Below are 15,569 nucleotides of genomic sequence, written 5' to 3' on the forward strand. Positions count from 1 at the left end.
CGTAGAGGCTGGATAATGGTGACAGGCTGGCCAGGAACATCCTGTGTTTGTGTGAGTTAGAATAGTGGGGATATCTGCCTGTAAAGAATCTGATAGCAGGGAGGAGCTAGTGTGGCAAAGCAACCCAACAAGACGATGAGAAACGTACGGGCCCTGAGTATGAGCAAGCATTGGGTGGTAGGTGATTAACATTGTTCCTGAGATTCTGACCACGTCCTCTTCCCATGGCAATGAAAAGATGTGGAAGGTCTGGTTATCTCTAATAGCTTATCACGCAGAATAGCCTAAAATTTACAATCACTTGAGCCCAAAGCTTCCTGATAACTTGGCTTTCATAGAGCGGGTGGCTGTGTAAAGATCACTGATCTAGAGAGCTGCTGTTCCCATGCTGCATAGTCAGTTGGGTATTTCAAATATGGTTTGTTCAAGAGTATATGGGGGGTCGGGGGACTGTTTACCAGATCCCCATCCAGTGTTATCCTGGATCTTTTCCTTTAGAAGTCATATTTTCAGGGAATCCTGCTCCTGTCTTCATTAAGACCAGTATTCACGTACGGGGTCAATTAGGGGCACCGTCTACATGTGTTTCTCTGAACACGAGTCTGGGCTCAGCCTTTTCTTCTGTCAATAATTCCCCAGCTCTCATGGAGGGCCCTGGGTGGGATGTGATCATGCCAGAAGATGTAATAAAGGCTGAGCATTCAGCATTCAGAAGATGCTTTCTCTCCCAAAATGAATTTCTGGACACTTTTCTTTCTTAGCAGCCAGTCATTGACAGTGGTTCCTCTGCTCTGATGGGAGTTCTTCTCACGTTGTCTATTTTAAATGAAAGCCTGGACAATGTAAAGAAACGGTGGAACTTTCTGATAACTGAATGGAAAACCTTTTCTCACCTGTTAAGTTTCTTTTCTTCTCCCCTTCTTTTTTATTATAACCAGGCAGTTGTTCCCTAAATAGCAAAGTGCCTTTGCCACTGGAGAGGCTACGGCCAGGGCTTAGAATTTTAAAACAAGCCTACGGCTATCAAGCCAGCAAACATCTCTGACTAAGTGCCTAAAGAACAGGGCACAACAAAAGATAGCTCCAGGTACTCCGGCAAAGGGCTGAGTGGCACAGCTCTGAAAGATCCGGATAGCGTTTTAACGTGATGGTTTTGTTACATGACTGGCAGCTGGGGCAGAGCTTTTGCTGTAAATGATCAAGGAACCTTTTCAAGTGGCTGGCGCTAAGTATTACTTACTATTTATCATGGGCTGGGAGCCTCCAACTAAGGGGCCGTGGATCTATTATCAGGAAATGGGTTTTACTACTCCTCTTTTTTACAGCTTATGAATGGTTGTCAGCCTTCCACAATGTATTCTTGGGTGATTAAAACAACTTTTTTTTTATAGTCGTACATTTTAAACAATATCTTGGCTCCTTTCCCCGCCCCCCCCCCCACCCCATAAACGTGCAAAAGGTCACCCCTTCCTGTACAATAGAGCATCTAGTTTTGATCTATGGCTTCCTACTGCCTTCCGCTCGCTCCGCGCTCGGGCTGACTCCGTTCGGGCTCCCGGCTGTCCCGCTGATGTCATGGGCAGGGAGGAGGCAGCTTTATTGCTGCCTTGTTTGCTTGATCCCTGTTTTCTGCTTGGTATCTTGGAAGTGCTCTCAAGAGTGCATAAAACTCAGCGTTGGAGATGTCGGCATAGTTCTCAGAGTTGCATTTCTCTCTTGGATTTGGATTTCCTGTTTTGCTCTAAGGAAAGTACAAGTGGGTTTCTTTAGGCAGGAGGTTTATGCATATCCTTTTCTTTTTCGTTTTTTGCACACTACTTTTTTCTTTCCTTTTTTGCTTTCCCTTTCTTCCCCATCTCCAGGTTTTTCCCTTTCTCCCTCTTTCTGGAATGGTATTTCATCCAGTGTTTATGTGAGAACATGGCTATTGCTGAGTCATAGAATCACAGGATGGTTTGGGTTGAAAAGGATCTTAAAGCTCATCCAGTCCCAACCCCCTGCCCCGGGCAGGGACACCTTCCACTAGAGCAGGTTGCTCCAAGCCCCTGTGTCCAACCTGGCCTTGAACACTGCCAGGGGTGGCACAAGTCTCTAGGCCTGTGTGCCTGCATCTCCCGGCTGAGCATCGATGTGTAGGCTGTGGTCCTCCAAACCATAACTCATCCAGCCTCAGCTCACATAGAGTATTTTGGCTGGAATTCTGCTTCAGGAAGCTTAGCCATCTCCCACCCACCCTTCCATCATCTTTGCTGGCTTCCGAACCTTTCTTACATATAAGTAGGATGCTGGCCCCTTTGCTAGGCAAACTCTCTGTGGACCTGCTCCATCCTGCGACTGATCTGAACTCCTCCTCTTCACCCCTCCAGCCTCAGCCTCTCCTTTGTCCCAGCTCCCTGGCCATGCATTCCCCTGTGCCCCCTCCCACTCTGCTTTGGCCAGGATTCTTCTGCCTCCTGCCCAAAACTTCCACGTCCTCTCTAACCCATCGTTGCCTGCTGACCTGCCTGCCCGCACGTCACTGCTGCTTCCCTCTGAGCCCAGCAAATAGCAGCAACAGGCTTTGACCAACATACTAGTGCTAAAGGGTGTTTTATGCATTTATATTGTTTTTCTGTGGATCTTTATGACGTGAGGCCTTGCCTTGTCCTTGCAGATGTCAGCCATAGAAACAATGACAGAGAAACTGGAGAGTTTTGCAGCCATGAAGGCGGACACTGGCACCTCCCTGCAGCCCCTTCCACATCACCCCTTCAACTTCCGATCTCCACCTCCCACGTTATCGGATCCCATCCTGCGCAAGGGCAAGGAGCGTTACACCTGCAGGTAAGGGCCTGGGCACCCCAAGGAAGAGAGGCTGTGCCCCCAGCACCTTACAGCATCCCTGGGAGAACATCACCCAGCTGGGACATCAGACACCAGCGTGCAGCAGAGCAACCCCACATGGACATCTCCTGCCCTCTTGGCAGGGGTGGGACAAAAAACAAGCAGCAGAATTAGAACAGAGCATTCTGATGACTAAATCCCTCTGAAATAGCTTGTTTTGTCTGGTAGAAAATCAGTATCTTCTATTTTCTTTGTAGTTTTTAATAACCTTGAGAGCAGATCTGGAGATTCTCAAGCAAACAGAATTCTCCAAGCCAAGTTTCTTGTATCAGATGCCACGGTTTCCAGTGCAAGTGCAATCACAGCAATGTCCAGTCTCAGCAAGGCAAAACATTGGCATTTTACAAATAGCAAACAGTAAACAGCTTTTTCAAGCACAATTGTATCTACAGAAGTACTTAGGTACCCACTGCAGCTCTAAAAGCTCGTACGGGAGCAGATCACTGGGGAATAAAAACCTCTGTCTGCTTATGCAGTTTTACCTGCAGCTACTGGAGGTTCTTGTGGTTGCTCCCACTGCATTTGTCTTGGGTGCAGCGAGGGGATATGTGTTTTGTTTGATGTATCTCTTAGGTTCATTTGCCACAACAGCTGTGGGCTCAGATTTAGGAATTTGGTGTTTCTACCTAGAGGGAGTACTAACTTATATTCATTTATGCACTCACAAGTCCACATTTGGATTTTCGTTGTTGAGGGACACTCACAGTAAGTGTTCATCTTCAGGACATCTGAAGGTGCTGAATGTCTCTGAAATTAAGGAAGTCTTATGTTCCTTCTACAGGAGTAAGCATCAGGTTTCATAGTCACTGAATGTAACCCTTCATCCTTAGTATTTTACTTCCCAGTGAATATTTTTATTTATACCTCCCTTCCTTTTACTGCAAATCAGATTTATTGGGGAACACGGTTCCGTCTCTGATTTCATTTCCTATTGCTGTGTTTCCTTATTCTAAGCAAGCTGTCAGACTCACAGCATTATCTCCTGATAACAGTAACAAAGTGCTGCAGCATTTATCTACAAGGAAATCCCGTGAATTCCAAGAAGGATGATCAAGTCCATTCTGTATGATGAGCAACTAAACAGGGCACTAGAGGAGATCTATAAAAACTCAAGTGCAGTATGACTAGGCAGTGATTAATGTCTCTTTATCTTAATGCAGGAATGAGGTAACATCAAATGCAGTTACTGAGTGACAGCTTCAAACAGGAGATTCTTTCACACAACACACAGTTCAGCAGAGGAACTCACTGCCACAGGAGGTGGTGGATGTCCAAAGCTTATGTGCATTCAGAAAGCTTTTAGAAAAATAGGTGGAAGAAACTCAGCAAAAAAGGGTGTCAAACACAACTACGCAGCCTCAGGCTCAGGAGGATCTCCAGTTGAATGGAAGCTGGGCAAATGTACTGGGGATGGGTCACTGCATCCTTACTGTGCTCCTAAGTGCTTGCCCAGGCCTCCAAGATAAGCTGCTAAGTCAGCCAGCTTTTGGGGGGGATGTGCTGGGTGTTCTAGTAGGGTTTTTCTTCTTCCTGCCCTTCCCACGTGTAGTGTTGCTCTGTCCCTCTGATGGAGATGGGTCACACACACTGTGAATCCCATTGCTCTGGAGTGGGCATCACTTGGTTAGTTTTGAGCTCCAGGTCTTCCTCTCTCAGAACATCGGTTCCTGGTGTTACTCCTGCATAAAGGGGTTTTCTGACTGGGGGTGAGGGGCTGTTGGTGGCTGGTGATGGGTGTTGGAAGCGATGTGGTGTGGCAGGATGCTGTGCACTGACGGTGCTTTGGCTTTTCCCCCTCCAGGTACTGCGGGAAGATCTTCCCACGCTCAGCAAATCTGACCAGGCATCTGCGGACACACACTGGAGAACAGCCCTACAGGTGATGCTGCCCCCCAGACAAAGCCCCTTTCCCAACACACTCCTCATTCACCACCGTGGTGTTTTTTCTCCTTCCTGTAAAGCTGTGCCAACATAATTCCGCGGTCCTGTAGCATTACATATAATGATTCATAGGATTGTATATTATGTGTACCAGCCAAAAATAATCAGGCTTGGCAGCTTGAAGATAGACACTTAACTTATATTTAGATGTATGCTGGCAAATGAGTGGTCTGATTTGCAGTGTTGTTCAACACTCACATTAACCATTCATCTCAAGGACAGCTGAAGGTGCTGAATGTCTCTGAAAATCAGGCTGTTTTGAAGGGCTTGCCAGTAAGCTAACTGCTGGGTCTAGCTAGGTTTCTTTTTTCTTTTCCTAATGCATATTCAGAGGTGCATGGAGTAGTGGATCAAAAAAAAAAGCCCAAAAGAAAAGCCTTGTAGTGTATTCACTTTAAAATCTAAGTTAGGGAACATCCTGCCTTAAATCACAAAAACAGAGTGATGGGGTGGGGGGTGGAAATCCATGTGGTGTGTCCCCCTGTTCGGCTGGTGTGGAGGGCAGAAGGCTGAGCTCTTTTCTACTTGTGGACAGGGCAGTCTGGGTTTTATAGTCCACTTTGCATTTGTCTGTGGAGGAGGGCACAATGTGAAACCAGGCACGTCCTTCCCTGGGCAGCACCCTGTGTGCAGGCAGGCACCCACCTGGGCACGCACCAGGGCTGCTGGTCTCAATGGGACTCCTCATGTTTTGCAGTCACTATCAAAAAACTTTGTCAAAAAATATTCTTTGGTGGATTTCTTATTAGAATAGCTGCATATATGAGCAAAACTGAGCGAGTGATGGGTTGAGAGCCCACTGCAAATCAAGCCTTGTGTTTTCCATGGTGTGAGTGCTTCACACGTTGTCAGACACTAGTAACAATTCAGATTTTTGGGTGGCTGATAGCATAGTATTTTCATACACAGAAGTTCACAACAAAGCTAATGCAATAGAAAAACACAAACTCGTGAGCAGCAAACAGCTGTGTGGTCAAATACATCACATTTTCATGCTTAGTTTAACTTAAGAAGCTACTCTCTCCCACATTGTAATCCCTGGTGCATAGAGAGCCCAGGTTTTTTTCCATACAGAGTCATACAGAATCTTAAGTGTAGACATTAGGTAAATTAAAAATAAAAAGCCCCTCTCCAAGCAGACATATATTTTGGAACCATTCCCCGTTCTGATTTTTTCAGTTGCGTTACTTGATATGCCTTGAATGAACACTGTGTATTCACTGCACACCCCTGTCTGACTAAAATGCTTGCTCCCGATTATTCAGAGATTGTTGGTTCAGTTTTCTTCCAAAAAAGGAGACTTGCAACTTAACAAAGGTTAGGAAAATAAAGATTTATTTGATCTGGTCTTCTCCCAGAAAATGGCCTGTGTGGGTTTTTTTGTAAGAGAGGTTTGACTTCTGGACAATGTTGCATTCTAATGGCACTCCTGAGAGTTAGTGTTGCGTTTACAGAAGAGCTTAATTATCATTGATTTTCTTTTCCTCTCAGAGAACTGAGATTTCCAACTTTGGCAGCAAGAATTGTTTTGAAAGCTTGTTTTTTAAGTGACAACTTGATGCAGGTACAAGGAGGGTGCTGACTTCTCAGTGATGCACTGATGTCTGTCTTCTGACTTGGGGTTATTTCAGTGTTTGTTTTGAATATTTGTTTTCAAATATTCATCCAAACACAAATTAAAATGTTCTCAAAGCTGACACAAACTGACCGAGTGTCTGAATGTACATCAGGAAACACACAGGCCAGTAGATAAGGTGCTTTGGGTTTGATTCCTGATTGTCATTGAGAAGTGATGTGTTTTTTACCCAGTCACTGAAACTTCTCAGGAGTCTATTTAATGTATAAAGCAGGAATTAATAGCACATGAGCAGTAAGGAGGCAAATGAATTCTTTTTGGAAGTGGGAGGTGCTGTATGTTTTTTGAAGAGTGAGAAATACCTGGTAATGCACTTCCTAAAAACATCTAACAATCAGTAGTGTGTATTTCAACCCCCAGTGCTAAAAAGGACTGTCAAACTTACCTGTTTCTTGCAAAGAAATGCTAAATAAGCTGGGCTTGTAGAATCATGTCAGACTTACCTGAAAACTCAGGTCATAAAACCAGGACTTTGTTGTCATCTGAGCTCACCAGCACGATCAGAAGAGGCTGTTTTTAGTGACACACGTTATGCTCGGAGCACAGGGACATCAGGGTGTGCTGCAGTTGTGGGTTTGCCTCTTTGGTTTTGTTTTCATTCTCTGGACTCACAGAATCACATGAACTACATAAAACCCAGGCTGGGAACAGCTAAAAGCTATTTGATTCAGCAGACTTCTTTCAAATGCCCATTCCCTCCAGGATGCCATCTAATTGATTCTTGAATTACACCCAGTCCTGAAGCCTGCGCGGCTGCGATCCCTCCTATAAAGATGTGCTTCCTGACGTCTGTTTTGAATTTGTTTTTCTTTAATTTCCTTTTCAGCCCCCGTGTCCTGTTATCTGCATTAAGCAACAAGAGCTGACATCTACCATGTCATTTAAGATGGCTCTCACAGTTCAATGAGTATCTCTTCTTTCTCAGTTTCTTTTTTAATACGTAGCTTAAATTCATCCCTGGTATAAAAGCGCTTGAGATGAAGGAGTTGCTCAGTAGCTGTCCACGTGTTATGCTTTGTTACTGCAATTCTGTCTTTGCAGCTCACATTCATCATCAAATAAATGTACATTTTGCAAGTGCTGCTGTGCTTTTGGAACTCCACAAAGCGCTGTATCAAATGCTGTGCTGTCACATCTGGAGTGGTACCGAACTGCTGTAGCAATACAGCAATTAGCTCTGTTCCTCATTTTGAGGTTTTGCTGGGCTTTGCTGCCTGGTTTTCCCCAGGTACCTGAGCTCCCTCAAGCTCTGAGGGTCGCCTGCCATTCCTTAGAGCTCCACTTCCAGCTTTGGCTCATTCCCAGCCATCGTTCATTCCCACTTTGTATTTTTTTTAGCCCATTGGTGAGTTACTTTAAACGGATAAGGAAGAAACTTTACTAGCGTTTTGTCAGCGTGTTTACAAAGCAAATACTGCTGCTTTTGTGTTTTTTTCTTCTCCTGGCTCTTTGTTCACCTCTTCCCTGATTTTAAGCTGGTTCCCTCTGCCTGGATCATTTATTTAGATTAAAACCAGCAGAGATCCAAGTACCAACCCCTCTGGGACCACAAATAACACAGTACGTCTCCCTCATCCCTTTGCTTTCAGACATTAGCTATTGCTCCTTTCGAATGCCCCTCTGTTTTCTATTTTTTTAACAAGCTCTTTATCCTTTCTCCGTACCTTACCCTGGATCCACATAGCTCACAGAGCAAGGACCTGTCAAAGGGAAGGTTTCAAAGACTTCCTGAACATCTAAATAAATGGACATGCAGGAGGCCAGCTCGCTCTTGCTGTACGCATGCAAGAGCTCCCTTTGAAGTCACTGGGGCTGCTCCTGTGACTAATGGAGGCAAGACCCGGCCCAGCAAACATGAGTGAGGGGGGTTTGGCTTTGATGGACATCGAGCTGGTGGGGACAGGTAGGGAGCAAAACCCAGAGACAAGGAGGGGGCTGCTGGTGACATGCTGGTAGAGCCACGCTGGGCAAAACCCCCTATGGAAGTCCTGGGAGTAGCAGGGATACTGGGGCATTGGCTGGTTTGGACACTTCAGTCTTCTGAAGTGCTGAAGAGTAGAAGCTCTGAAGCCTGGCAGCTCCTGAAAGCAGAGTCAGCAGTGGCTGGTGGACAGGAGGAGAATAGGAGTTGGAAATCCATGCGTGGTTAGCTCTCCATACATAAACTGCTTGTTCTTGCTGATGTTCAAATAACCTCTTGTTTTCTTTACTTGTTCAATTAATTTTCCCTCTGAAAATGAAACCAAAAACCTTTTGAAGTCTGAGAAAACTCTGGTTTAAAGAAGAGATTTTTGCTTTCTTGCAGGATTAATCAGAGTAAAGGTTCATTACTTGAAATGTCTATTCCTTTTGGAAGACCAGTAGGAAATTCAGAGGTGGGCACGGACTCCATAAACAGGCAATGAGAGAGAGTGTTTCATAAATGTATCTCTGCAATTTAAAACAAAAAATATCAATTTATTATTAGAGACCAAATAAAAATCACAGCTGTGGCACATCTGGAAATCTGTGTTTCACAGCAAAGGTTTTTTTACATTCACACCTCCTTCCCGCAGTTGAACCCGTTGTGTTTGTAGGAAGCAGAACTTATGTCCTCGGTGTTGGGGCAAATCCAGGTTTGTACTTGCATGACACTGGCCCAGGGTGAGATCTGTGTGCCCACTTCACACAGTGAACTGATGGCATTCCCAAAATGAGCACAAATGCCCCGTCATCTTCATGCCTTATCAAATAGTAGCTCAGCTCAGTGGGATGGATTTGGCCCTTGGTTAGAGCAGCACAGAGCAGTTGTGCTAAAGCAAGTGGGTTTATTCTGGAATTACAAGGGCTTAAGAGCTGGTTTTATTTTGTCCTCAAAGTGTCCAGGATTTACAGAGGTTTGTAGCAGAAAAAGGATTCTACTTCTCATAGGGTTTGGAAGTAGAGCCATGAGGAAAGCAGCTTTGTTGAGGTACAAATGACATATTTAAAGGGAGATCTAATGAGGGACTCGGGCAGATTCAAAGAGGAATTAGGTTTTCTGTAGCTTTACGGCTGAAGCCTTTCACTGCGGCTCAAAGCTGCCCTCTTCAGTCCATCGGCTGCGATGGAGGAGCAGGAGGAGGAGAGGGCTGAGCTCCCAAAGCCCCTCGCTTTAGCAAAGCCTTGTTTTTATTCCAACACATCCACGGTGGGTCCTGCAGAGGTTTGTTTCAAAGAGGGAACATTTCTTCACTCAGCAGTTTCCCTGAACATTCTGGCTCAGCTCCTTACATTCCACATTTTTTCATCATAAACCAGATATTCACTACATAGGAGTAAATCTTATCCTGTTTGGAAACGACACTGTATTTCTTGGGAGCTATTGTACTATAATAACCATAATTACCTTTAAAGGCATCTGTACTGCCTGCATCTCGAGTACCACAAGGAATGTCACAAATAAATCTGGAGTGTTCTTTATGTCCAGATAACTGTGTCATGGAGGGATATGCTAGCTAATAACTATGGGATACATTTAACCTCCCTTCTTTCTTCTCTTTCTGTCTTCTTTTTCCTCCCTCCACAGCCATATTTCACCTACTTCCCCTACAAAAGGAGAGAGGTGGGAGAAATAAATTCACCTTCCTTGTTTTTACATTCGTGTGTGGAAAAGTAATTATTTTGTTTAAAACTCTTATTTGTTTGGACGACTCGCTTCTTAATTAATCCTAATCCTTCCTTTGTGCTCCTTGAGTAACAATAATATCAGATTTGTCTGGAATGATTAATGCCTAGTGCTTCCCAGGTCCTCTGCTGAGTAAAGATTTATAGACCAACATTTTCTGGTTTTCTGATAGTCAGATTTTTCTCTTTCTCCCTTTTTTCCCTCTCACGTTGCATTCTTTGGCATTTGCTTCTATTTTTCAGGTGTAAATACTGTGACAGGTCATTCAGCATTTCCTCCAACCTCCAGCGGCACGTTCGGAACATCCATAACAAGGAGAAGCCATTCAAATGTCACCTGTGTAACCGATGCTTTGGGCAGCAGACCAACCTGGACCGGCATCTTAAGAAACACGAGCACGAGAACGTTCCAGGTAGGAAGGGGCATGGCCGGGTGGTGCTGGTGGGGTGCTGGAGGGAGAACACCCCATGCTCTGGTCTGTCTGGTCCTTGGGAAGCCTTTCTGGAAAGGACAGTCATGATGCTGTCCTCCTGGGGACACGGTGAGGTCTCCTGGTGCAACGCAGATGTGGACGTGTCAAGCTTTACCAAGGGTTTTCAACCTGAAGTGCGTCTGTGGGTATGTGTGAAGTTCAAGAAGGTAAATAGGCTTTGCGTTAAGATAAAAACTGCAGGAGGAAATTCCTGTGCTGAAGCCAACTAAGTGATTTCCCAGCCTAGGAAAATAAAATAATTATGGAATAGTTACAAGCAAACAGCTATGCGATGCTAGTGGTTTTAAATCATCTATACCATCCGTAGCTGCTAAATATCACTTGTTTCTCACTGTAGTTCCAGTCTGGAAAACATGAGCTTTGGTCCGTGAGATTTCTCTGAAGGATTAAATCTTTTGATACATAGTGAGAGGATTGTTGCTAGCGTTCCTGCTTTATTTTTCCTCTTAATAATACCTTTGACAATATCCTATTGTTTCTCCTATTCTCTTTTCTTGTTTCTCTCCTCAGTGAGCCAGCACTCCGGAGTCATTACAAACCACCTTGGGACCAGTGCCTCTTCCCCAAACTCGGAATCAGACAACCATGCACTTTTAGATGAAAAAGAGGATTCGTATTTCTCTGAAATCAGAAATTTTATTGCAAATAGTGAGATGAACCAAGCGTCAACTTTAGCGGATAAAAGGTAGAGAAGCAAATCAGTCTTTTCAGAAATCTACCCATATCACAAGCCTTGTTTTGTCTGAGTGGTGTTTCACAAATACCTATTGAATGCCATTACTAAGGTTTAAGTCCAAAATGGTTTAAGTCCAAAAAGGGTGAGGATTCCCCATCACAATGTGGTCCACGTAAAGAACTGTAAGAAGAATGGAACACACTGACATAAAATTTCTGGTGGAGATGTTAATCTTACTTTATGTTTCTTGGGGGCATCCTGCTGGGTGCCAGGTCCACAGCACTGGTTATCCCACTCTTGCTCTTATAACATCATGTAAAACTGCTCTGGTTTTGGAGTCTGCCACGTCCGTAGGGCATGAACAGCAAAAGTAATGAGACAGAGAATTCAGGCTGGCTGTTAGATTACACTGTGAGGAGGCTTCCTCCTGGTTGCTCGAAGGGAGATTGTTAGAACGCAGTAGCATGAGAAGGGAAGCTGCTTGTCTCACAGATGCTTTATTTTAGGAAATACAAAAATCATCATTTAAATCCAGACCAGACAAGATTCTAGTTTGAAAGGCATTGAGGTTGGTATGTGCTTGACATGGTTATTAGTCCTTAAGGGAGGGATTTTTAAGTGACTGAAATACGTTGGTTTTCCTTTTCCTTGCAGTTTAAATCATAAGTATATGTACACAAATGTGTCTCTGTATTCGTACATACTACAGTGAAATTGCACGACTTACACATTTGGCATCTTTTCTTCTTTGTTTTCTTCCGTCTTCTTCCCCCTTGACCAAATATTTCAGGCCAGAAATCCAGGATATTGATGGCAATTCCCAGTGTCATGGATTAACAAATGAGAAAACAGAAGATGTGGACGATGAAGATGAAGAACTGGAAGAGGAAGATGATGACAGCCTGACAGGGAAGTCCCAGGATGAAACGGTATCACCCACCGCAGAGCCCCGAGGAGCATTTGAGGATGAAGAGGATGAAGAGCCCACATCTCTCACCATGAGCTTTGACCACACCCGAAGGTGAGGTGGGCCATTCCCTTCGAGAAGTCGAACGGGGCTCAGACTCCTGACCCTGTGTCGTGGTAGATTGTGAGTGCTGCTGTTTTATTGTTCAAGCCATGTGTCATACCTCCAGTTTGATGTAAGCATTCACCTGAGAGATTCCATTTTCACCGTGGTGGGGGACACGAAACAAGTGGACTGCAAGGAGAATCTGTGATGAGGTGTAGAAGCAAGACTTGAGAAGTTCATATCAGGAGAACAGTTAGTCCAACACAGAAACCAGCATTTTCAGGGTACCACAGTGCAGAGGATAATGTCTTTAAATCACTGGTCAGAGCGAAGGAAGAGGCATATGTCTGCAGTCTGCTTTGTTCTGCTCTGCCTGTTTTAGCTGTAGCCAAAAGGTGTTGATTTCAAGTCAGGTACTCGGAGCTCTGGGGAAAAGTGAAGCTTTTTTCCCCCAAGGTCCAGCCATGTCTAGACACCTCTAAAATTACAGTTCATGGCACATAGCATAGGCTTAGCTTGCTTTTTGCCTCAGTTTCCGGGATGGTATTTGTAACAAATGATGCAGAGTACTATCTTACTTGATTTCAGTGCATCCCTGTTCTCATTGCAACCCAAAGAAAGCGCAGCAGCGGCTTCAGACAATGATCCAGTGTCAAACATTCCCAGGAGTGCACAGCAACCTCCCCACAGGCATCCAAAGGGAACTGTAGCCACGCTGACTCACAGATAGCGATGCACTGATGCTTGTGTGCGCACGGCCATGCTCTCCACTTTGTCTTTGCTCCTTGCATTGTGTGTCATGTTGGTGTTTGTCCGTTTGTCCGTGCACGCATGTGGCTTGTGAGTCCCCCGTGGTATGTGCATGCAGGCACTGGGTTAGCAACACTCACTTTGGCTAGATGTGAACGGTGAGATGAGCTAACAACAGGTCAACCCCTTCCCCTGGTCATTGGTACAGGTGTATTGAGGAGGACGAAGCCGGCCTGTTAGATTTGGAGCAGATGCCGAATTTTGGGAAGGGGCTGGATCTTCGCAAAGCAGCCGAGGAAGCATTTGAAGTTAAAGATGTGTTTAATTCCACCTTAGACTCTGAGACAATAAAACAGACTCTGTACAGGCAGGCTAAAAACCAGGTAGGTATATTGCAGAACGTTTTACCTAGCTTGCCGCCAGCACGTGCAATAGGATTAGCAGGCAGCTGGCCTCCAACAGCTGAGGTTTATTCTCCCCTTCCAGTGAGCAGGAATTCTAACTGTAACATGTGAATCCTATGTGAACTGTGTCTTGTTGCAACTGTACTGAAACAGAGGAGAAATGGAGTGGGCATCCGTTCTAGGTGACCAGATCAATTTACCATGTAGCCTGTGCTGTGAGAACATGCTTGTAGAGAAAGGTAGAGGTGTCTGTCTGTTTTTATCTGTCTGTATAAATGTTTTTATGACTACTATTTATTTATACTTTGGGATGGGTCTTCAGTTGACTCCCTTTCTGACCTTCAAGCAACAGAATTTGTCATGAAATCTATTTTAAATGTCCAGCAAAGCAGCAGGTTAACGCAGTTGCCAAATAGAAGGTGATTTCTGATTTATCATCCCCCAGAACTTGCAAAATTCATGTCTTCCTTCACAGCAGGTGCTAGTACTGAAGCTGGGGAAGGTCTGTTTGGAGATAGGATACAGCTTTGTTCTGAGTGAACCCAGTTTTAACACAAGCCACTTGCCTGACTCTTACGTGTGTCCTGCTACTAATATGCCAAATGTACTAACCATGTGGGAACAGCTTGCTCTTTTCCAGTTGGTACTACATTGTTAGATCCAGCCTGTGCTTGGATGGGGAGGGATTCTTTTTGAATCCACTTTATAGTGTGTGAGATGCAGGACTGGTTACACTTAAATCTCACAAGTAACCTGAACAAGTCCAACCATCCTAGTGCTGGAGATGAAATGGTAGAACAGGATTTGTGTGAGCAGCACGGCCCCTCTGGCTGGCTTTTAAGCAATTTTAGAAGTGTGCATGTCCGTAATACTACAAAGCCATGCATCTTCCAGCACACACCTACAGTACATCAATGTGTTAACTTGACAAGTAGATCATGACTCTTGCTGTTAAGAGGAGAGGCTGAATTTGGAGAACTGGTTTGTATTGTTAGAGTAGCATTACTAAGGGTCCTAGTGACGAGGGGTCCTACTGTGCCAAGCCAGTAGGTAACGCGTGGTCTTTATCTCTTGCCCTGCAAAGGATTGTGTGTGGTGAGTGCTGCTTTGGCCAACAGAGCCCCAGTTCCATTGCAAAGTGTGCCTATATTCCTAGATACCTGAGCCCGTTTTTACAAGTGCCAGTGGGCTTACACCAGGCAGTAAGTAGCCTGCTGCCTGCTGGGCTATGGCCAGTGTGGCTATTGCTGCACTGTTCTGGGCCACTGGCTTGTCTGTAGCTGTAGTTTGTATGAGAACATAACATGAGTGACTGGCACTGTGCATGTAGCCACTCTCCTCTGAGCAGAGCCTAGACCCAGGGTGTGGGTTTGTGACCAAGTGCAGAGCTGGCACAGGATGGATTTGGTCCTGTCCTGGATTTGGATGGTGGCGTCTCCTGGCTAACCCTGCACTGCTACGAACTCCATGGCAGGTTTGAGTAGTTGGAATGATGGGTCTCATCCTGGTGTGTGGATGTAAATTCAGGCCTGCTGTGAGGTTCTTAGCCCAGGCCAAGGGGTGCTGGCTGGCCTGCGTTGCCTGCGTGGTTAGATGGTGCTGTGCTGCACACGCTTTGTCTAGGCCTGTCCTGTGTGTGTATTCACACGTGTCCTCTGCATTGCTCTCTTCTCCTCCAGGCTTATGCAATGATGCTGTCCCTGTCTGAGAACGCTCCCCTCCACGCGTCCTCCCAGAACTCGCTGGGTGCTTGGTTGGACATGGCAGGAGCAGCTTCAGAGTCGGGGACCTTTAACCCCATCAACCACCTCTGAGAGGTCAACAAGGCACTGGCCAGAGTCCCGGCGAGGAGGCGGTGGCGCTGCAATTATCCCAGCAAAAATCCCAGCAAGCAGAAGATGGATGAGGGGGCCTCAGGGAGTCGTCTGGACTTTTGGCTGAGAAGGAAACTTGTCGCGTCCGACCTACAGGTCCTGCGTTTTTATCTATCCAGAGTTTTCTTTTCTAATTTATCAGAATGAACCTCTCCAGAACTGGATATCCCTGATGCAGCCCCAGGATTTCACAGTCTATAGGAATAGCACGAGCAAGACATGAATTGCAACAGTGCAATCAAACATTGGCCCCT

General features: G+C 45.3%; 1 protein-coding gene across 1 annotated transcript in view; it reads left to right on the forward strand.

The window, feature by feature from the left end:
• PRDM16 (PR domain containing 16) overlaps positions 1-15,255 on the forward strand; it is a 35,749-nt gene extending 20,494 nt beyond the window's left edge. Inside the window, exons 7-13 of the mRNA XM_010020008.1 lie at positions 2,654-2,823; positions 4,685-4,762; positions 10,349-10,518; positions 11,110-11,284; positions 12,066-12,296; positions 13,246-13,420; positions 15,121-15,255. Coding sequence (XP_010018310.1) covers positions 2,654-2,823; positions 4,685-4,762; positions 10,349-10,518; positions 11,110-11,284; positions 12,066-12,296; positions 13,246-13,420; positions 15,121-15,255 — 1,134 coding nt within the window. The remainder of the gene's footprint in view (positions 1-2,653; positions 2,824-4,684; positions 4,763-10,348; positions 10,519-11,109; positions 11,285-12,065; positions 12,297-13,245; positions 13,421-15,120) is intronic.
• Positions 15,256-15,569: the final 314 nt, after the last annotated feature.

Source organism: Nestor notabilis, unplaced genomic scaffold (genome assembly GCF_000696875.1).
Source record: "Nestor notabilis isolate BGI_N333 unplaced genomic scaffold, ASM69687v1 scaffold13808, whole genome shotgun sequence".
Lineage (NCBI taxonomy): Eukaryota > Metazoa > Chordata > Aves > Psittaciformes > Psittacidae > Nestor > Nestor notabilis.